The 23,493-nt window shown below is 44.5% G+C and overlaps 1 protein-coding gene and 1 long non-coding RNA gene across 9 annotated transcripts in view; one reads left to right on the top strand and one right to left on the bottom strand.

Moving 5' to 3' along the window:
* Positions 1–3,895: 3,895 nt before the first annotated feature.
* LOC311578279 lies at positions 3,896–7,721 on the bottom strand. Its single transcript, XR_014772808.1, has 3 exons — positions 7,678–7,721; positions 5,686–5,781; positions 3,896–4,091 (listed from the first exon to the last, which is right to left on the bottom strand). It is a non-coding gene; the product is annotated as an uncharacterized lncRNA (long non-coding RNA).
* An 81-nt stretch (positions 7,722–7,802) lies between these two features.
* The window catches only part of GPATCH8 (G-patch domain containing 8), a 70,943-nt gene continuing 55,252 nt past the window's right edge, over positions 7,803–23,493 (top strand). For 4 of the 8 annotated variants that reach the window (XM_084748019.1, XM_084748020.1, XM_084748022.1 and 1 more), the window contains exons 1-2: positions 7,803–8,098; positions 21,697–21,771. In XM_084748019.1, the coding sequence (XP_084604145.1) occupies positions 8,054–8,098; positions 21,697–21,771 (120 nt within the window). In that variant the 5' untranslated portion in view covers positions 7,803–8,053. Of the gene's footprint in view, positions 8,099–21,696; positions 21,772–23,301; positions 23,337–23,493 lie in introns of those variants that run through there. The other 4 variants (XM_084748021.1, XM_084748024.1, XM_084748026.1 and 1 more) reach the window with 3 other exon arrangements.

Genomic DNA, 23,493 nt, shown 5'->3' with positions numbered 1-23,493 from the left:
CTCAGCTCTGGTCCTCATGATTGTGCAACAAACACTCTTAGCCACTGAACCATCCCTCTAGAGCATGCTCCTTTGAGACAGAGTCTCATTATGCAGCCCTGGATGGCCTGGAGCTATGTAGATCAAACTGGCATCAAATCTACCAGAGATCCACCTGCTTCTGACTTCTGATTTCTGGGATTAAAGCTGTGAGCCATTACACCTGGAAAACAAAACAAAACTCCTAACATCATTTTTTTTTCTTTCTCCCCTTTTTTTTTCTGGGGGGGCAGGTACAAGGGAGGGGAGTAGACACAAAAGGACTGGGAGGTGAACACGAAATCAGGATGATGTGAGATTCCAAAATAATCAATATAAATAAATCAATAAACAAACAAAAGATTTGGCTGGGGGGGCAGTGGTGGTGCACACCTTTTATCCCAGCACTCAGGCAGATCTCTGTGAGTTCTAGGCCAGACTGGTCTACAAATCAAGTCCAGGAAAACTAAGGTTACATAAGCAGAGAAACCCTGTCTCGAGAAAGAAAAGAAAGAAAGGAAAAGATTTGGCTGGAGGCAGTGGTGGTTTATGCCTTTAATCCCAGCATTCTGGAGGCAGAGGCGGGCAGATCTCTGGGTTTGAGGGCAGCCTAGTCTATAGAGCAAATTCTAAGATAGCCAGAGCTATCTTTCTTTTTTTCTTTCTTTCTTTCTTTCTTTCTTTTGTTGTTGTTGTTGTTTGTTTGTTTGTTTTTTCAAGACAAGGTTTCTCTGTGTCGTCCTAGCTGTCCTGGACTCTCTTTGTAAACCACGCTAGCCTCAAATTTACAGAGATCAATCTCTGGGATTAAAGGAGAGCGCCAACTCACCTGGCTTCTTTTTTTTTTTTTTTTTTTTTTTGGTTTTTTCGAGACAAGGTCTCTCTGTGTTAGCCTTGGCTGTCCTAGACTCACTTTGTAGACCAGGCTGGCCTCGAACTCACAGCGATCTGCCCGTATCTGCCTCCTGAGTGCTGGGATTAAAGGCATGCGCCACCACGCCCGGCTCAACTCACCTGGCTTCTACTTAACTTATTTTTCATAGGAGAATGTATGTAGGTCTATGAGGGTATGTATGTGTACTAAAGTGCAGTTGTCCACGGAGGCCAGCAGAGGGCGACAGATCCCCTGGCGCTGGAGCGTGACCCAACCCATGTGGATGTTCGGCCTGAGCTATTTTAACCTCTGAACCTCAACCTTCTCTCTTTTGATAAGTGAGATTATTATGGGTAGCTACAGGGGTGCCTCGGGTGGGATTAAACTCTGATACAGTAAAACCTGGAACACTAGGATTGTTCAAGCCCGTGGCTTTTTCTGCAAATGGGCTCTGCTGAGAGGCTTAGAATACTGATGGTTTACAGCTGAGAAAGGAGGAAGACATTGAGCAAATGTTTTTAGTTTTGATTTTGAGACAAGGTTTCTCTGGGTAGTCCAGTCCATCCTGGAACTCTCTATGTAGACCAGGGTGGCCTTGAACTCACAGAGCTCTGTTGGAAGTTGGTTTGGTGCTATGTATTCTTTTTCTTTTTCTTTTTTATTTCCTTTTTTTTTTTTTTTTTTGAGACAGGGTCTCACAGCGATCTGCCTACCTTTGCCTCCCGAGTGCTGGGATTAAAAGCGTGTGTGCCACCACTGCCCAGCTAACAAAAAGAGTCTTAAAAGATCGTGCAGACTTCTTTTTGGGCAAAAGAAAAAGAAAAAAAGTCCCCAAATGCTACTTATTCAGCCACAGAGTACTTTGCTGCCATTCAACATGAGCTCAGAAGGGAATTCAGCTGTCTGCAAGGACAGGATGCTGATGTCCGTGTTCAGGGTGGTCAGTGGCGTCCTGAACATCTGGTTCTGCCCAGGTCTCTCGTGGTGCAGGCCGACGATCATGGGGTGCGAGTCCAGAGCGATCTGCAGGTCCAAGATGTAGTCGATGACCTGCTGCATGATTTCCACCTTGGTCACCCTTTTCTTCTTATTGGCTTTTCTGGACCTCTCTCTCTCTCTCTGTCCTTTTTTTTTTTGGTTTTTTGAGACAGGGTTTCTCTGTGTAGCCTTGGCTGTCCTGGACTCTTTTTGTAAACCAGGCTGGCCTCGAAATCACAGTGATCCACCTGCCTCTCGAGTGCTGGGATTAAAGGCATCTGCCATCACTCCCTCCTTCTTTCTTTTAAAAAAAAATCAATTTATGCTGGGTGTGGTGGTGCAGGCCTTTAATACCAGCACTCGAGGCAGAGGCAGGCAGATCACTGTGATTTTGAGGCCAGCCTGGTCTACGAAGTAAGTACAGGTCAGCCAAGGCTAACACAGAGAGACCCTGTCTTGAAAAACAAAACAAAACAAAAACAAAGCCAAGTTTATTTGTATGTTATTTACACTGGTGTTTGTGTGAGAGTTGTCAGATCCCCTCGAGCAGGAGTTATAGGCAACTGTGAGCCACCATGTGGTTGCTGGGAATTGAACCTGGATCCCTCTGGAAGAGCAGTCAGTGCTCTGAGCCATCTCTCCAGTCCCCTCTATTTATTTCTTACTAGCAAATTACTGAGTCCTATAAATCTGTTTGTTTCGTTACTTGGAAAATGTGGGAAAGCCATTGCCATCCCTATCTTCCTGTGGTCATAACCATCGGTGGGATCATTCAAGTAAAAATACTAACATGGGGGCTCAAACGATGGCTCAGTGGTTAAGAGCACTTGCTGCTTTTACAGAGGACCAAGGTTTGGTTTGGTTGGGTTCTCAGCACCCCCATAGTGACTCACAACTGGCTGTACCTCCAGTTCCAGGCAACCATACGCCCTCTTCTGGCCTTCTTCAGCACTGCAGGCATGTGGTACAGATTCACACATGCAGACAAACACTAACACACATTAAAAGAAATCTTTAAAAAATTAGTCATTTGTTTGTTTGTTTGTTTTTCCTGAGACAGGGTTTCTCTGTGTAGCCTTGGCTGGCCTTGAACTCAGAGATTCGCCTGTCTCTCCCTCCCAAGTGCTGACATTAAAAGCATGCGCCACCACCACCACCAGGCCCAATGATGGTGTTTTAATCCCACAGGTTAGAAGGCAAATCTCTGTGAGTTTGAAGCCTGTCTGGTCTAGATGGTGAGTTCCAGGAGAGTCAAGGCTACACAGTGAGACCCTGTTTCAAAGAGAGAGAGAGAAAAAAAAAAAAAAACCAACCAAACAGAAAAGGATAATGAAATTGGACCTGGTGATACTTGTCTGTAATCCTGGCACTGGGAAAGCTGAGAAATTTGAGACTATCTGGGGTTAACAGAGAGTCCAAGGCCAGTCTAGGCTACATAATAAAACTCTTGTCTCATAAAACCAAAACCAAACAAAAGCTTACAGTGTACCAAAGCCAAACAAAAGAGGACTGAATATTAGCAGCTATGAATTCACGTGATGTCCTGAAAGAGTTCTCGCTGGTAAATGTAGAAACGGCAGAATCAGAGTGTCTATTTACTTACTGATTGAGACAAGGTCTCACTATGCTTGCCTGGAACTCACTATGTAGCCTGCCTCTGCCTCCCCAGTGCTGTGATTAAAGGTGTGTGCCACCATGCCCAGCCTCCCTCTCTTTTTAAAAGATTCATTTATTTTTATTTTATGTTATGACTGCTTGCTTGCATGTATATCTGTACACTGCCAATAGGTAGCAGTGTCCTCTGAGATAAAACCTTCAATCAAAAAAAAAAAAAAAAAAGGCAAATGTTCCAGTGGGTGTGTGTGTGACTTTTTTGGGAAGCCCACTGGAACTGCCCTCCACTCCTCCAACCCCCCACCCCCTCAACCCCCCCACCCCCCACAAAAACAACAACAACAAAAAACCAAGGAAACAAACAAACAAACAAAATCTTCAATCCAGCTGGGTAGTGGTGTTGCACTCCTTTAATCAGAGAACTGGGGAGGAAGAGGCTGGCAGGTCTCTGAGTTTGAGGCCTGGTTGGTCTATAGTGTGAGCTCCAGGATAGCCAGGGCTACACAGAGAAACCCTGTCTTGAAAAACAAACACAGGGGTTGGGGATTTAGCTCAGTGGTAGAGTGCTTGCCTAGTAAGCGCAAGGCCCTGGGTTGGGTCCTCAGCTCTAGAAAAAAAAAAAAAAGACAAAATAAATATGCATTCTTAAAAAAAAAAAAAAGAAAAAAGAAAAACAAACACAAACAAAACAAACAACAAAAACCCTTCAACTCCTCAGGGAAGCTCCTTTAGTTCAGGGAGTAAACAACTCGAAAGTTTCTTTTTGTTTGTTTGTTTGGTTTGTTGGTTTTTCGAGATAGGGTTTCTCTGTGTACCTTTGGCTGTCCTAGACTCACTTTGTAGACCAGGCTGGTCTTGAACTCACGATCCACCTGCCTCAGCCTCCTGAGTGGTGGGATTAAAGGTGTGTGCCACCATGCCCGGCTACAACTAGAAAGTTTCACAAAGTTCCTAAAACTGATGAAATTCACTAGACTCCTCCCTCCCTTAGCATATATATGTAGTCAGGACTGCTGAGGAACAGGCTAAGACTGGACCAGCCGCCTAGAAGAGACTCAGACAAGGCAAACCACTTGGAAGAAGCAGGGACCAGCAGAGCTGCCTGCAAGTGGTGCAACGTGCTGGAAATTCCCAGCTTTTGTGAGCAGTTGCCTCTGAGTCATTTCTCCTTCTACAGTAACCCTTCACCCATATGTCTGTAGGTAGCTCCAGTTACACGCACTGGTTCACCAAGTTGGACTTTGGAGGCATCTGTACTTTGGTCTGATCTCAGTTCCTTATCTGGGGTGAGCAGATGTTTATTCAAGTTCCCTGAGGAATAACGTCACACAATATGCACCACATGCCTGCAGTGCCTATGGAGGCCAAAAGAGGGCATCAGAGTGCTGGGAGCCGAATCTGGGTCGTCTGCAAGAGCAGTAAGCATTCTTGGCTGTCCTGGACTCACTTTGTAGACCAGGCTGGCCTTGAACTCACAAGGGATCTGCCTGCCTCTGCCTCACGAGTGCTGGGATCAAAGGTGTGCGCCACCACGCCGGGCTTACAGTAACCATTCTTAACTGCTGAGCCATCTCTCCAGCCTTTCTTAAGTCTTTGATTATTGTGAATGGGCTTCCAGAACGATGGGCTTTTCTATGGGGTACTTGGGCAGGAACATGCTTTTATGTTGGGATGAGGCTCCTTCCGTCTCCCTGTGGCTACATGAAGACCTTGTTCTGTAAGCCGGGTTCCCAGGAAGAGTGCCTATGACGGCTTGCTGGGGGTAAATCCGACTCTCTGGCTAGAATATTGGTGTGGTGGTTTGAATACAGTGGTCCCCATAGGCTCGTGTGTTTGAATGCTTAGTTACCAGGGAGTAGAGCTGTTGGAAAGGATCTGAAGCACCAGGAGGTGTGGCCTTGACAGAGGGAGTATGTCACCTTGTGTAGCTTTGAGGTTTCAAAAGCTCGTGCCAGGGCCAGGCCGGCGTCAACCCCATTCTTTTCCCCTCTCCCTCCCCACTTCTGTCTGCCCGTGGATCGGGATGTAGCTCTCGGCTTCAGCGCCTATCAGCAGGCCGCCATGCTCCCCACCATGATGACAATGGACTAAACCTCTGAAACTCTAAGTGAGGCCCCAAATTGAATGCTTTCTGAAAACTGCCTTGGTCACGGTGTCTCTTCACAGCCACAGAACAAATGACTAAGACAGATGGTTCTTACCAGATCCTCTCATTTCAGCCCACTGTCTCCTTGCTTGGGGCTGGCCCCAGAGGGCATGTTTGGTTAGCATCGCTCGAGAAAACCTCCAGCTGCTACCTGAATGGAGAGACTGATTTAGGCTCCAACTGCTCTCTGGGCTGCCTGTGTTTCAGCTCTGCTCACACCTTCCTGTCCCCCCAGTGGCAGGTACAGACCCTTGAGGCTTGGTAGCCAGACCAGGGAGAGCTCCAGGTTTTAAGAGAGACCTTGTCTTAAAAAATAAATAAGGTGAAGGGAGCCAAGGAAGATGGCTCTGCTGTTAAGAGCTGATACACATACACAAATGTAGGCAAAAATGTCACACATAGCCCGGTGTGGTGACGCATGCCTTTAATCCCAGCACTCGGGAGGCTGAGGCAGGTGATTGCTCTGAGTTTGAAGCCAGCCTGGTCTACAAAGTGAGTTCCAGGACAGCCAGGGCTACACAGAGAAACCCTGCCTCGAAAAACCAAAACAACAACAACAACAAAAAAATGAGTCATTATACATAAAGTTCCACTCCACCCCCACCTCCAATTAAAGAAGATAGCAGCTGGGGACATGGCTGAACAGTTAGTATCTGGGCTCGTTTCTAGCGGTGACAGGGTCGTTTATGATTGTTTGTAACTCCAGTTTCAGGGGATAAGATGACGACTCCAAACATGAGCAGCATACATATATGGAGGGAAGAATAATAAGAAAGAAAAAAAAGTCGAACTCTTTGTAGTCATGTGTTTAAGATTCTCTCTTCTCGGGGCAGGAGAGATGGCTCAGTGGTTAAGAGCACCGTCTGTTCTTCCAGAGGTCCTGAATTCAATTCCCAGCAACTACATGGTGGTTCACAACCATCTATAATGAGATCTGATGATAAAGTACTCATATACAATAAATAAAAATTAAAAAAAAAAAGATTCTCTCTTCTCCAAGATTGTGGATCCCTTTTTAAGCCTTGATTTCTAGGTAGCTTTAAGACAGGTCAGCCTTTTCTTTCTTCTTTCCTTTTTTAGTATTGAGACAGGGTTTCTCTGTGTAGCCTTGGTCATCCTGGACTCGCTTTGTAGACCGGACTGGCCTTAAAAGCAGAGATCTGCCTGCCTCTGCCTCCTTGAGTGCTGGGATTACAGGCACTCACCACCCCACCTGGCCAGAGGTCATCTTCATTACAGCTTTTTCCTCCCCCACTTGAAGTTTCACGTAGATTTTGTTGTCTGAGGGAAGGTCTTATGTGGCCCAGGCTAGCTTTGAACTCTCTGTATAGTCAAGGATGTGCTTGAACTCCCAATCCTTTCCCCTCAGACTCAAGAGTACCTAGTTTTAGTTTTTTGACACTGGTTAATATTTAGAACTATTAGCCGCGTGTGGTAGCCCACACCCTCAAGGTTAGCCTGGTCTACATAGCAAGTCCAGGACAGCCAAGGCTCTGTTATGTAGAAAAACCCTGTCTCGAAAAATAAATCCAAAAGAAAAATTTCCAAATATTAAGTCGTTTTATTGGTTATCTGACTTCCCACCTGGAATGGAAGCCCTAAGAGAGACTTTACCTACCCCTTTTTTTGTTTGTTTATTTTTATTTTTCGAGACAAGGTTTCTTCTCTGTGTAGCCTCGGCTGGCCTGGACTCGTTTTTTGTAGATCAGGCTGGCCTCGAACTCATGGCGATCTGCCTCTGCACTCTGCCCCAGAGCGCAGGGATAACAAGGCGTGCACCATGGCCCCGGGCTCCTACCTCTTAAGTGATGCTATTACGAATCAATTTTTAAAATACCCTCCTTGGACTTGGGAGGCGAGCCTGGGTTTTCTTGGCAGGCACCACAGGCTACAAGAAACCCTGTCCAAAAGGCTCAACGACAGACAACAAAGGAAAACCAAAACACTTAGAGCATTCAAACTCTAAAGCTTATGTTACTGTATACTACTATTTGGCAAACACAGGATGGGCTTGAACACAAACATGAGCAGAAGAAAGAAAAACTACGGGACAAGGAGCAAGCGGACACTCCCCAGCCCTTCCGACGCCCAGCCCCGCTGATCTTTCCCTCCGGAAGCGCTTGCGGCGCTCCGGTGCGAGTGCGCATGCGCGCGGCCCGCTTTTGGGGTCGCTCGGGGCCGTGCTCGCTACCGGGCGACGGGGGAAAAAGTTCCGCCTTCCGAGCTCGCAGAGCGCCTGCGCCGTCGGGATTCCCGTCGGGACGCGTTCTTGTTTCCCTCCTTCCAGCCCGACCCCCTCCCCGTCCAGCTGCGCGCGCCCGGTGGGCGTGGGAGGAGGCGTGGAAACTGGGAGGGGGCGGGTGTCGCGGGAGGGAAGGAGCGAACCGGAGAGCGTCGCCCTGAGGAGGAGTGAAGGCGGCAAAATGGCGGACCGCTTCTCCCGCTTCAACGAGGACCGAGACTTTCAGGTAAACACGGGCGTCGGCCGAGGACCACCCTCCCCGTTCCCCCACCCCCCTCCTCCGCCTTGGCGGGCCTCGCCGCGAGCCCCGGGCCGCCTGCCTCCCGGCCTCCCGGTCCTGTTTCCCTTCTGCGCTCTGCTCCGCCTTGCAAGCCGGCTCTTTTCCTGCCTCTCCTTCCTCTCGGGGCCTCGGGGCCGGAGATGAGGCCGCGTCGCCGGCTTCATCCCGTTCGTTCTGCCTGTTTCAACTCGGGGTGCCCTCCTCTCTTCCCCGCTGGCTCTCGGCTCCTCAGCTGGGCGCTTTGTTGGGGTTGTGCTTTGGTCGGCTCGGGGTGGGGTGGGGGTGCTGTGCAGGCGCAAGGGCTGGCCCCCCGGGGTCGGGAAGGCTCGGCGGGGCGGCGGAGGTGGTGGTGGGGGGGCAGCGGCTTTCAGGCCAGGGCTACCGAACGAACCCTTGGATTTTGCTCGCCCCGATCTTCTCTCCTTCTTTTCCTCATTGTGATAAACGAGCCCTTTATCGGCTGACTAACCTTGTCTTCACCCTTATCAGACGCCTTTTTGTTTAGGCGAGCATTGGGCTTTCTCGGGGCATAAATACTGCTGTTGTTTTCAGGTCGTTAATTGGACTGGGAAACTGAAAGGTATAAGACTGTGGGCCGATGTAAACTTAACTTCGAATCCGACCAAGATTTTTTAACGAAGCGAAATAATAATAATGGCCCTTCCAAGCGTAAGATAAACTCTTGCCTAAACCTTGATTTTTTTTTTTTCTTTTCTTCATTTGCAAATGTTCTGGAAAAGATGTCCTTACAGTGGCAGGCATTAAGAAAAACAACAACAAACCCACAAGCAACCATAAAGGCCGAATTAGAATAATTCGGTTTTTAGCTGCTGAAATTGTTATTGCAGAAATAATTGGAGACTATAAAGAATTTAGTAGCCTTCGGCTATTTCTAGGTAAGAGACATCCTCACTTGAAAATCACTGCATTACTACCGCATCTCTTGGCAACAGCAATTTGGGTCAAGGGATGAGCCTCAGAACTCAAGTTTTTATTCCTTTGAATTTACTAAAGCAACACAGGGATACTCTTAGCTGTCTATCAGAAGGCAGTTTGAGGGGTTTGAATCCTTGGAGATGATTGGGTTGGTAAATTTACAATGCAGTTTAACAGTATTAAATCAATGCTGTTTAATATTTTTGTGTGTAGAAGGATATGAGAAGAGTCCTGCAGCAGTAAGGCATTTGGGGGTTGCTGAAAAGCTTTGTGGTCATGTGCCGTTAAGCTGCAGCATAGCACAGCATCTCAAGGTGTTTTAAAGAGGTATTGCAGGTTTTCAGAAGTTTGAGGCAGTTCAGTTTGGACATTTGATACCCAAGAATACTTTTTTTGTTTTTTTGTTTTTTTATTTTTATTTTTTTCGTAACAAGGCCTATAAAGCAGGTTTTTATTAATTTAAAATGTCTAGGAGACATACTGATGGTGGAAACCTTCAAATGCTTTTCAGGGAAGATAATTTCAAGGTGACCTAATAAATTGCAAACAGACAGTGTAGACAGTTAAGTTTCGAGGGAAAATGGCCTTCATCTCTTTCAGCAGGCTCAAACAGGATTTTAAAGGAAGATTTTGAAAATTGGATATCAGTGTGTAAGTGTTGTTACTTAGAAACTAAGTAGGAAGGCCTCTTGATGCTTTAGTTAATATAAAATCTGATTTTTATGGGCCAATGAGATGGCTTAGTGGGTAAAAAAAAAATCCTTGCCCCACAAGCCTGAGAATCTTAGTTTGGTCCCTGGAAGATGGAAGGAGAACAGATTCCAAAAAGTTGTCTGGGCCAGACATGTGTGTCCTTTCACATGATATATACACAAAATAATAAATTAAAAAATAAAGTTTAGCCGAGCATGGTGGTACACGCCTTTAATCCCAGCACTCTCGAGGCAGAGGCAAGTGGATCTCTCTGTGAGTTCGAAGCTAGCCTGGTCTACAAAGTGAGTCCAGAACACCCAAGGCTAACACAGAGAAACTGTCTTGAAAAAAGAAAAATAATTTTAAAAAGTTAAAAAAAAAACTCACCTGATTTTTAGATGGTTGAAAAGGAAGAGGAAATTAAAAATGAGTTTAGAAAAACAACAGCCATGGAGGGCTCAAGGAGTTAAGGCATTTGTCATCAAATCTTACTGCGTTAGATTCTTGGGATCCACAAGGTAGAAGGAAAAGCCAAATCAGTTTCCAAAAGTTGTCCTCTGACAGCCCCCATGAAATAAATATAATAAAAGGCTTTTGGGTTTTTTGTTTTGTTTTTCAAGACAAGGTTTCTCTGTGTAGCCTTGGCTGTCCCAGACCCCATGCTAGATGGTTGAGGGCCACTATGTGGTGGCTGGGAATTGAACTCAGGACCTTCAGTAGAGCAGTCCAGCCCTTAAACTATCATTTCTAAAAACATTCCTTTAGAAATACTTCAGGGCTGGAGTATAATATGTCCAGTGTCAGGCCAGCCGTGGTGGCGCACGCCTTTAATCCCAGCACTCAGAAGCAGAGGCAGGCCATCATTTTTTTTATTTTGTTTTTTCGAGACAGGGTTTCTCTGTGTAACAGCCCTGGCTGTCCTGGACTCACTTTGTAGACCAGGCTGACTTTGAACTCACAATGATCTGCAATCTGCCTGCCTCTGCCTGGGATGGAAGGCAAGTTAACAAGAATAACTTTTTAGCTGGGTATGATGGTGCACGACTTTAATCCCAGCACTTGGGAGGCAGAGGCAGGTGAATCTGAGTTCGAGGCCAGCCTGGTCTACAGAGCATTTCCAGGACAGCTAGAGCTGTTATACCCTTTCCCTAGAAACTGTCTGGAAAAACAAAAACAAAAAAATGTTTATATGAATATCTGTGAGGGGTTTGTGCTTGTAAGAATAGTGCTTATGGCAGCTAGAAGAGGGTGGAGGTGGAGTAGAGGCCGTCGAGAGCTGCACTCATGGCGTCCTCACAGTTTTAAGTCCTCTGCAGGAGTACTGTATGTTCTCAATGCCCAGTCATCTCTCCAACCCTCTGCTGTTTATTTACCCATTGGTGTGTGTTGTGTGGGCATGCTTGCCACAGTGCATGTGTGAAGGTAAGGTCAGATTGCTTTTTTTCTGTTTTGTTTTTTGAGACAGGGTTTCTCTGTGTAGCCTTGACTATCCTGGATGCACTTTGTAGACCAGGCTGGCCTCGAACTCACAGTGATCCACCTGCCTCTGCCTCCCAAGTACTGGGATTAAAGGGGTGTGCCACCTTGCCCAGCCTCAGATTACTATTTTATAGACTCAGTTATCTCCTTCCACCTTTATGAGGACTTTTGGGATTGAAGTCAGGTAATAAGGCTTACATGGCAAGCGCCTTCATGTGCTGGACAAATCTTGCTGCCTGACGTCTTGACTCTGGAATCTCTATTCAAGATCAGTTTTTCCACTGGCAGGTTTATTTACTATCTTTGTATTTATTAATTTGAAAGACAGGGTCTGCTCACATAGTGAGGCTGGCCTCAAACTCACTAGCTGAGAAACATCGAATTTTTTTTTTAAGGTTTATTTATTATTATGTATACAGTGTTCTGCCTCCATGTACACCTGCCCTCCAGAAGAGGGCCCCAGATCTCATTATAGGTGGTTGGGAGCCACCCTGTTGTTGCTGGGAATTGAACTCAGGACCTCTGGAAGAGCAGACAGTGCTCTTAACCTCTGGGCCATCTCTCCAGCCCAGAAACATTGATTTTTTTATATTCCTGCCTCTATCTGTCAAATGCTGGGATTGTAGGCATGTGCCACCCTGCCCAGTTGTACTGTAGCTCTGGGCTGAACCCTGGGTCTTGTGTGAGCAAGACTCCTACTACTAACTGAACTATCTCTAGCCTGAATTTTATATTTTACACAAGTATAATTGAATCATGAATTATGGAGGTCACACAAATAGTAACTTTTTAGGCGGGCAGTACTATTGCAGCTTTTCTCTGTTCTGTTCTGTTCTGTTCTGTCCAGATCTGTATCTTTTTTTTTTTTAAAGAGTTTTTGGGCTGGCTTCTGACAGTGGTAAGTTTCACTGCCATAAAGGATACATTGTTTTGTTCAGTTTTAGACTTTTCTCCCTACTCTCCCATTGACTATATTTCCCAGCTCTCTGCACCCTCCACCTTCCAATCAGGGCCTCCTATACACTGTGTAGCCCAGGATGGCCTTGAACTCCTGATTTCCTGCCTATGCCTCCAGAGTACTGGGATTACAGATGGTACACGTGTAGCATTACACCCAGCTCTCTGTATTTTACTTTCTGTTTTGAGACAGGGTCTTATAAGTTACCTAGGCTGGCCTCTGACTGTTCTGTTGTCTAGGCAGGTCCTGTTTGGCTTTGCAGGCCTCCTGCCCTGGCCTCTGGATGACTGGGACTGCGTCCTGCGCTACCATGGCTTTAGGTAGGCAGTGCTGGGCACTGAACGCGAGGCCTGTGCATGTAGGCAAGTGCTGTACAACTGAATTAATTAAACCTGAAGCTCTTTGTTTGGTTTTTTTTTGTTTTGTTTTTCGAGACAGGGTTTCTCTGTGTAGCCTTGGCCATCCTGGACTCACTTTGTAGACCAGGCTGGCCTCGAACTCACAGCGATCCGCCTGCCTCTGCCTCCCGAGTGCTGGGATTAAAGGCGTGCGCCACCACCGCCCGGCTTTAAACCTGAAGCTCTTAAAGTGACATTTTATCTTTGGAAACCTTTGTTGTGATCCAGACTGATTTTTGTTTGTCTAATAAAGCTTTAACGACTCCTTTAGAATCTGACCTCAGTTTCTGAGTGAGACATCACCTCTTTTTGCATTTACTAAATATTTGTTCACATAGTTTGTACACAAACTAATGAAAAATGATAAGGTAACCTATGATAAGACAATATTTTAGATTTCAAGATTCATTAAAGTTTTAGCTATACATTGCTATGTAGCTGTAAAGTGCTGTTAAGCTTAGCGTTTTGTGGTTGTGCAGACTTTAGTGGTGATGTGGCTAAATGCTAGTGTCAAGATAGTCTTTGATACTTATATCTGAGGGAACTGGTGGTTCTTGTTATGTGCATTGGATTTTTAATAAAGAAAAGGTTAAAACAATATACAGGGACAGGAGTGTGATAAGATGAAAAAACAAATACCTCTTTTTCCCCTTTGTTTTGAAAGTCAGGGGCCTTACTTTGTAGTCAAGTCTTGCCTTAGAGTCACAGTAGTTCCCTTCCCAAGTAAGTGCTGGAATTGCAGCATGAGCCAGTAGGCCTTTTCCTCCCTCCTTTTTTGAGATTAGAATTATTTATTTGTTTGTTTTGGGGTTTTTTTTTTTTTTTTGAGACAGGGCTTCATTATGTAGGCTTGGCTGCCTGAAACTCATAGAGACATGCCTGCCTCTGCCTCAAGTGGTAGGATTAAAGGTATGTGCCAGGCCTGGTGGGAATAATTTTTATTTTAAAAAATCTGCAATAGATTATTACTATCACAAACATCCTGCGTTTATGGTTTTGTTCGTTTTAGTTTTTCCAGACAGTTTCTCTGTGTAGCCTTGGCATCCTAGACCAGGCTGGCCTCGAACTCACAGTGATCCGCCTGTCCCTGCCTCCCAAGTGCCACCACATCCAGCTATACTGTTGTTTCTTTGAAAATCCAAATACATCTTGGTTTTTGTACCTTGCCAGACTGCTTACACACACATACACACACACACACACACACACACACACACACACACACACACACACGAGTGTGCTTGGGTGTGCGCATATGCACATGGCACTCATGTGCTGTGGGGTGTGTGTGTAAGTCAGGACTGTTCGTGAGAGTTTCTCGGCCATGTTGGTCTCAGGGATCAAAGGGACATCAACAGCTGTGGCAGCAAGGGCCTTTACTTGCTGAACTGTCTTGCCAGCCTTGGGTTTTGACCCTCCCCCACCCTCCTCCTCCTCCTCCTCCTCCTCCTCCTCCTCCTCCTCCTCCTCCTCCTCCTTCTTCTTTCCTCTTTCTTTTTCTTTGAGACAGGGTGTCTCTGTGTAGCCCTGGCTATCCTGGAACTCTCTTTGTAGACCAGGCTGCCTTTGAACTGGGATTAAAGATGAGTAAAGCCAGGCCTAGTGGCGCACATCTTTAATCCCAGCACTCAGGAGGAGGAAGGCAGGTGGATCGCTGTGAGTTCCAGGCCAACCTGGTCTACAAAGAGAGTCCAGGACAGCCAAGGCTACACAGTGAAACCTTGTTTCGAAAAGCAAACCAAAACCAAGCAAAAACAAAAAGAACTGAAAATAATCTGGCACTGTAGTCTGCATTTCAGTTTGGTGTGGTATTTATGCACCTCTTCTGTAGTCAGTTGAACTGGGACTGCTAAGACTAGGATGTAAGACTAATGTGGGTATCCTGCTGTCAGACCAAGGGCTGGCCCAGTACCAGGGGACAGGTGTAGGCCTGTCCAAGGTATCCTGAAGGGCCTGGGCACCCCTCTTCCTCCTCCTCAGTATTGGGCTTGGAGATGGAAGAACAGTTTGGGAGCCTGGTGTTTACTAAGCAGAATTAGCCTGGCTGCCCTTCTCACCAACATGGGGACATAACCTAGTTACTTTTATGTAGTATGATTATAGGATTCCTTTTTGGGGCTTTCTTTCCTTCCCTCCCCTTATACTGGAACTATCAAAAATTGCCAGATACACAAGGATCCTACCATTGGATTGTGACCCCTGGCATCTTTTGTGAGCTATCTGTGATAACAGGATAGGACTCTCAGAAGAGGTTTACTTGAAAAGAGCTCTATTGTTTATGTAGGTCACAGGAATAGGTTTTGTGTGCTCATGTATCTAGTACTATGGAGTAGAGTTGCTTTTTTGTTTTTTTGAGACAGAGTTTCTCTGTGTAGCCCTGGCTGTCCTGGACTCACTTTGTAGACCAGGCTGGCCTCGAACTCACAGAGATCCACCTGCCTCTGCCTCCTGAGTGCTGGGATTAAAGGCATGGGTGACACCACGCCCAGCTTCAAGGTTTTTATACCATCAGAATCAGAGGGAGGAAAAAGATATTCTTGTATTCCTTTTTTCTCTTCTTTCTTACTTTTTTTCCCTTTGTGTGTGTGTGAATGAGATTTTTGTTTAGACTAGACCTTATATTATCTAGCAGAGCACTATTGCCTTATTATAGAGTTCTCAATAGAGTAGTGTTGAAGGATTCTTTCATTTATTTTCTCCACTCTAGTCTCTTCCCTTCTTCTCCTTTCCCTTTTCTGTTTTTCTGTCTTTCTTGAGATAGGGATCAGTCCAGGCTGGTCTTAAACTCTTAAATCCCCCTTTCTTTGCTGCTTGAGTAGATACATGCCCCATACCTGGTCTTAATGCTGTTATGTAACCTAACTCCAACTACAAATCCAACTCTGTTCTGTTTGTATATAGGCCTAGAAGCCTGTGTAGGCTAGGCTGCCTCTGGGGTAAAATCTGGCCCTTGGTTTTGTTTCTTGAGAGATCATGTCAACGTAACTCAGGTTCTTCTAGAACTTACTATGTACCCCAGTTTGGCCTTGGCCTCTTGGCAGTCTTTCTTCCTCAGCATACCTAGTGCTGGCATTATAATTAGGAGCCCTATGCAAAGAAGAAAAAATTCTTTTTATACTGGGTCTCACTGGAACTGTTTGTCAATGGTAAGCTTGGCCACCTAATCTTCCACATCTTAGTTGCTGGGTTAGCACTGTGCACCTCCATGCCCACTGTATGTGTGCTGGGGATTGTATCCAGAGCATTGTGCATACTAGGCAAGCACACTACTGACTAAGTTAACCTTTCAAAGTTAAAAGGTTTGACCTAATTATGTATGACGTGTGTGTGATGAGTGTGGGCACGTGCATATGTGGAGGTCAGAAGATAGTTCCTTCCTTTTACCATGTGGATTCTAGGAATGGGACTCAGCGTGGAGGTGGCAGCAAATGCAATTCTTCCAGCCCATTGGCTTAAAAATCTCCCCCCCCCGCCCCAACACAGGGTTTCTCTGTGTAGCCTTGGCTGTCCTGGACTCACTCTGTAGACCAGGCTGTCCTCAAACTCACAGAGATCTGCCTGCCTCTGCCTCCCAAGTGATGGGATTAAAGGCGTGCAGCACCACTCCCAGCTTGTTTTGTTTTTTACTTTTATTTATTTATTTATTTATTTATTTATTATTATTATTGTTGTTGTTTTTTCGAGACAAGGTTTCTCTGTGTAGCCTTGGCTGTCCTGGACTCACTTTGTAGACCAGGCTGGCCTCGAACTCACAGTGATCCACCTGCCTCTGCCTCCCAAGTGCTGGGATTAAAGGCGTGCACCACCACGCCCGGCTTTTATTTTTATTTTTTTGTTTTGTTTTGTTTTCCTTCCTTCCTTCTATTCATCTTTGGAAGGTGGAATCAAAATCATATTGTAAATTTTTCTTTTTGAGAGAGTCTCCTATATCCCAGACTGGCCTTGAACTTGCTATGGCTTTGCATTTCTGATCTGCCTCTGCCTCCTAAGTGCTGGGATTACTGGTATATGACCCCACACCTAGTCTATGTGGTGTTGAAGCTTGAACCCAGAGCTTTGTGCATATTTGGTAAACACTTTTCAACTGAGCTGTGCATGTCTTTACCTCTGATATCATTATATGGTTTAGATTTAGAAAGTCCAGGGCTGGTGTGGTGGCTCAGTGGTTAAGAGCACTGATTGCTCTTCCAGAGGTCCTGAGTTCAATTCCCAGCAACCACATGGTGGCTCATGACCATCTATAATGTGATCTGATGCCCTCTTCTGGCCTGTAGGTGTACAAGCAGATAGAGCACTGTATACATAATAATAAATCTTAAAAAGAAAGAAAGAAGGAAAGTCCAAATTGGGGTCAGCAAACACCTCAGTGGGTAAAGATGCTTGCCAGCAAGCCTCACAGCCTGTAGGACCCACATAGTAGAAGAGAACTGACTCCTACAAGTTGTCCTCTGACCTCCATATGAGTGCTGTGGCACACATGTGCAGATACGTACACGTACATATGCCCATACAAATGAGTGTAAGAGAAATTCAAAAAACAGTGTAAAAGATAGATCAGTGTGTTATTTGACTTGTGAGGTAGTGTCACAGTTACTACATTAGCTCAGAGACATTAGACAATCCCTAAGGAATGTTGATAAACTGAGTGGAAAAAAGAAAGCTGGGTGTGGTAGCATATGCTAGTGACTCCTAACTCTTGAATTTGGGTACAAGAAGATCAGAAGTTCAGTGTCATTCTCAGCTCTTTAGAGTAAGTCCAAGGACAGTCTCAAGGAAGCAAACAAACAAAACAAATTTTAGTTGGTGAGAGCAGGGAAAGACAAATACCTGTGTTTGCCACTTACTAGCCAGAGTCATATTAAAGGTAGACTAAGAGACAAGTCAAAGAGAAAATCACTTTAAACCTGGCTAGACCTCATCTAGATGGAGAAAGTTTACAGTTGTGTTAATAATTGTCATCATTCATCAGAAACGTAGAATCTGGGCCCGTGAAATGGTTTAGCCAGTGCATTTGCTGGGAAGCCTGAGACCCTGGGCGTGATTTCCAAATCCTACAATAAAGTGCAAAGAGAGAACCACCTTCCCAGTAGCATCTGACCTCTGCATGAAAGCCATGAGGATTTGCACCTCCCATCATACCTGCAAGTGAGTGCTCGTGCAACACACACACACAGACACACACACTAAAAAAAATGAACCAAAATTAACTTGCTGAAAACTAATAAAAACCACATCGGGAGGCCAGGTATACTGGCTCAAGCCTTTAATCAACCCAGCATTCAGAAGATGAAGGCGGAGCTGGGCAGCGGTGGTATGATCATCTTTAATCTCGGCATTGGAGAGGCAGAGGCAGTCAGACCTCTGAGTTTGAGGTTAGCCTGGTCTGTAGAGTGAATTCCAGGGCAGCCAGAGGTTACACAGAGAAATCCTGTCTTGGGGGTGGGGTGGGAAAGAAGGTGGAGGCAGGAGAATCTCTGAGTTGGAGGCCAGTCTTATCTACTGATCTCAGTAGACTAAATAATTAGAGAGACCCTGTCTCAAAAAACAAAAACAAAACAAACCCACTTTGAGGCCATTGATTTTGGTCATGTAACATTTTCATTACTTTTTAATTTTTATTTTTTTATGTATGTATGTTTGGGGACGTATGTGCCACAGCAGGTATGTAGAAATTAGGATGACAAGTTTTTTTAGGAGATGGTCTCTTTTTACTGCATGTTGAATTCAGGATATCAGTTTTCTGCACTAAGTGCTTTTTTGCCTTCTAAGCAGTGGTTCTCAGCTTCCTAATGCTGTTATCCTTCAAATACAGTTCCTCATGTTGTGGTGACCCCTAAGCATAAAAATTTTTGTTACTACTTTATAACTGTAATTTTGCTACTGTTTTGAATTGTAACATAAATATCTGTGTTTATCCAAGTCTCAGACAACCACTGAGAAAAAGTTATTCACCCCTTCCCCGCCAAGGGCTTGCAATCCATCTGTTGAGAACCACTGCTCTAGGCCATCAGGGCGTTATTACCACCATCCCTCAATCCTGTTTTTAGGAGATGGAACTGAATGGTAGAGTGCTTGCTTAGAATGTAAGAGAACCTGCGTATGATTTCCCCAGAACCATGACACAACAGGAATTTCTTTCTTTTTAAAAACTTACTTGTAAGTTGGGCATGGTGGCACACGCTGTAATCCCAGCACTGGGAGCAGAGGCAGGTGGATCACTGAATTTGAGGCCAACCTGGTCTACAAAGCAAGCCCAAGACAGCCAAGGCTACCCAGAGAAACCCTGTCTTGAAAAGCAAAAAACAAAACAAAAACCCCGCTTGTGTAACATTAAATATACACATATATCCCCAGTATAGAAAAAAAGGAACTGGACCAGGAAATTAATATTTGATACAATCCTGTATTATGAATTATTCTTTCCTTATGAAGCAGGTAGGCCAGGAAAAACCTGCAATTAGAGATAACCTCCTAGCCTGAACTACTTTGTCTTATTACAATGATAGTTTGCTTGACTATGAGTACATATAACATTGTAAGGGCACATTTATCTCTCAGCAGATTCATCTGCAAAACAGTGCTGGCAACTCAAACAGTATGATACAACTTTTATGTACATTCTTCTATTGTGATGTTTTGTTTTGTCTTGAGTTTTGAACAGGGTTTTGCTGTGGACCCTGTTAAGGATGCTGGGGTAGAACTATCTATCAGTCCTGCTTCTGTTTCCGCTTCCTGGAATTCTAGATGTACGCCATACCTAGCTATGACTTACTTTTTAGAGCATTTAAAAAAAAAAAAGAAAGAAAGAAAAGGAATAGAAATAGAGAGCATGTTCTGCTGTTGCAGAGGACCCGGGTTCAGTACCAGCACCTACGTCAGGCAGCTCACACCTCCAGGAAGATCGAGCACCTCTGGCCTCCATGAGCACCTGCCCCCACACATAATTAAAAATAATAATACATCTTTGTTTTGTTTTCAGACAGGATTTCTTTGTACCCTTGGCTGTCCTGGAACTCACTCTGTAAGCCAGACTGGCCTTGAACTCAGAGATCTGCTTGCCTCCACCTCCCCAGTGCTGGGGTTAATGGTGTGTGTTGCCACCACTCCAGCTGGCAGTAATAATATATCTTAACAACAGCAACAGCAAAAAGAAACACAGAGCCAACACAGTGGCTCTTGCAGACAACCCCGATGACCTGAGTTTGAACCCTAGAACCCCTATAGTGGAATAAAGAACCAGCTCCTGGAAGTTGTCCTTTGACCTCCACATGGGTAGCATGGCACATTCATGAACACACAAGCACACATACAATAAGAAGTAAACATAATAACATTATTTAAAAAGAAATGCTGGTTATGAAAGTAAGAGGGCACAACTCATTGTCTGCCTGATGCTGTCAGTTTAAGCATGGATGTTTTTAATTAATTTAGACATTTGTTAAGGGGAAGGAGGTTTAGAATTCTAGATTTAGCCTTTTTTATTTTTTTTTTTAATTCCCAGGGCTTGTGATAAAATGTAGGGTCTCTTGTATTCTGGGCAAATACTTTATCTCAGAGCAGCCTCTCCAGCCCCTAGACGTAGACTCTTTGCATCTCTATTATATGTTTGTTAAATTTGTTTGAATGGTTTGCCTGTATGTATTTGTCCTGTGTGCATGTGCAGTGTCTAAGGAGGCCAGGAGAGGATGCTGGATCCATGGAACTGCAATTATAGATGGTTGTGAGCTGCCACGTGGGGGATGGGAGCTGAATCCAGGTCTTCTGCAAGAGCAACCAGAGCTCTTAAGTGCTGAGCTATTGTTCCAGACTCTCAGTCGTAGGCTTTTTTAAAAGAATATTTTGTTTAAAATTTAATTTATGTGCATTGGTGTGAGAATGTCATATCTTGGAGTTATAGACAGTTGTGAGCTACCATGTGGGTGCTGGGAATTGAACCCGGGTCCTTTGGAAGAGCTGGCAGTGCTCTTAACCACTGAGCCATCTTTCCAGCCCTTTTTTTAATTTTTTTATTTTTTAAATATAATGTGATTGGGTGTTTTCTCTGCATGTGTACCTGTACACCACATGGGTAGTCGTTGCCCTTGGATTCCCTGGGACTGGAGTTGTAGTAGTTCTGAGTCAACATGTCAGGGAAGGGAATCAAACTTGGGTCTTCTTAACCACTGAGCCATCTCTCTAACCCAGTACGTAGACTCTTTAGGTTTTGTTTTGCTTTGCTTGCCTTCCTTCCTTCCTTTTTGTTATTTTCCTGTGCTGGTGGTTGGACTTAGTGTCTTGTGCATACTAGGCAACCTCCTCAACCCCCAATACAAGGTTTCTCTGTATAGCTCTGACTGTCCCAGAACCCAGACTGGCCTCAAAATCAGAGATCTGCCTCTCAAGTGCTGGCATCCATGGTGCCAGGCCTATTAGGCAATTTCTTTTTTTCTTTTCTTTTCTTTTTTTTCTTTTTTTTTTTTCTTTTCGTCTTCGAGACAGGGTCTCTGTGTTAGTCTTGGCTGCCTGGACTCACTTTGTACACCAGGCTGTCCTCGCCTGCCTCTTCCTCCCGAGTGCTGGGATTAAAGGCATGTGCCACCATGTAGGCTCACATGACATAGTTTACATCTAGAGGTCAGAAGATGACTTTATGGGTCTCTCGCTCTACCTTTACATGGCTCCTGGAGTTCAACCTCAGGGCATCGGGCAGCATCTTTGGGCAGCAAGACTTAGCTTCTGAGCCATCTTTCCTGTCCAAATGAATGAACTTAAGACTTTATGTGTACTTATTAAGAGGTCTGCCAGTGAGCTACACCCTATGCTGGCAGGGTTTATTTATTTATTTTGCCTGTCTTGGATTCACTTTGTAGGCCAGGCCTTAAACTCACAGTGATCCGCCTGCCTCTGCCTCCTGAGAGCTAGGATTAAAGGCGTGTGATACCATGCCTGGCTGCGACTTTTTTTTAATAAAGAGTCTCAATTTGTAGTACAATTTTGAGTTTTCTGTTGGAAAAATATTAAAAATACCTTGTAGTTGGGTGGACCATACTTCACTTTGTAATTGATTACTTTTGAAAAATGACGACTTTTTTCCCCCCCAGGGTAATCACTTTGATCAGTATGAAGAAGGACACTTGGAGATTGAGCAGGCGTCCCTTGACAAGCCTATAGAATCGGTAAGATGACTGTGCTTATTCTGGGCCTTACCCAGTTAGCTAGGCAGAGCTCGAGTGACACTTGATGTGAGTGAAGTTAAACTTACATAAAACTCATAGTACAGTTTAGAGCCATTGTCTTGCATGCCCTAGAGTAATCAGGTGGACTTTTGGGTGTGATTTAATAATGGTGGAAAATTAGTGTAAAACACAGTAAAAAGTTAGGATTTAATGGAGAAAAATGTCATTTTGACCCATACTAAACTTTGATAAAGGATAGAAAGTTGGGAGTAGTGTTTGTATAAATGGAACAAAGGAGTATAATGTATTTTGATCCTTTAATACCTTTTCTGGGCAACATAATGATTTATAAAATGTTCCAGTAGAAATAGCTAAGAAGCAATAAACTGCTAGACCTTTGTGATACAGTGCAAGCTTGGTCTCTGTAGCTAAGAAATGGCTAGTGTTTTTTGTTGTTGTTGTTTGTTTGGTTTTTTTTTTTTTTTTTGTCTTTTGCTTTTTGTTTTCCAGGTCAAAAGTTAAGTTATTTTTGTCTTTTCACACTTCGTAGTCTATGACAGTAATGATACCAAGCCACAGAACAAGGAGATTTTCTCTGTCTCTTAATTTAAAAAATCTTGAGCCTGGTGGTGATGGCGTACACATTTAATCCCAGCACTCAGGAGTCAGAGGCAGTCACATCTGTATGAGTTTGAGGCCAGCCTGGTCTACAGAGTGAGTTCTAGGACAGATAGAAACCTGTCTTCTAAAACAAAAACAGAAAGTCTTAAGTTTTGAACATTTAAAAATTTTATTTTAAAGTAACTGTCCATTGTTAAAGTGTCTAAGCTTGTTATTGTCAGAATTTAAATTTTGTGCTTATGGGGCTGGAGAGATGGCTCAGTGGTTAAGAGCGCTGCCTGCTCTTCCAGAGGTCCTGAGTTCAATTCCCAGCAACCACATGGTGGCTCACAACCATCTAATGTAATCTGATACCCTCTTCTGCAAATAAAGCACTCATATGCAATAAATAAAATAAATAAATCTTTAAAAAATTTTTGTGCTTACTTGTACAACTTAAAAGGATTTCATTGAGGCATTGGTAGAACTTGAATGGATAAAAAGTCAGAAAGGGAATCCTATTCCTCCCCCCCTCCAAGACAGGGTTCTCTGTGTAGCCTTGACTATCCTGGACTCGCTTTGTAGACCAGGCTGGCCTTGAACTCACAGCGATCTGCCTGCGTCTGCCTCCAGAGTGCTGGGATTAAAGGCATGCACCACCACCGCCCAGCGGGAATCCTAATTTTTATATCAGTCAAAATAGGCCCCCATGTCCCTTTTAGAAATACTAGCTTCCTTTCCTCCTGTGAAATAACAAAGCAGTTTAGAAAGTATAGATAATTTGCCTTTTCTTTTCAAAGCTATGACATAGTAAAGGATCAACATATATTTATGTTCCTAATTAGGTTGGTGTTGTGTGTGTTTGTGTGTATGTTTAGATGTTTACAGAAATTTACACAACTTGGGGTGTTCGACATTTTTCTTCCACAGCAGTTGGCCCATATTAGCTAAGCAGCCATGATCTGGTTTGTATTGCACGGTCTGCCTTTTTTTAATTTCTTCTCTAGGGTTTCTTTCTCCCCCACCTCCCCTTCTTATTTCTGTCTTTCTGGTCCAGTGAACACTGCATACAGTACTTTCTGTCTTAATGTGCTGGCATGATGCTAGACTAGGCATGGCAGT

Source organism: Acomys minous, assembly GCF_964271855.1.
Source record: "Acomys minous genome assembly, chromosome: 12".
In the NCBI taxonomy this organism is placed as follows: Eukaryota; Metazoa; Chordata; class Mammalia; order Rodentia; family Muridae; genus Acomys; species Acomys minous.
The sequence above is the reverse complement of the archived record's forward strand: the minus strand, read 5'-3'. Positions and strand labels throughout refer to the sequence as shown.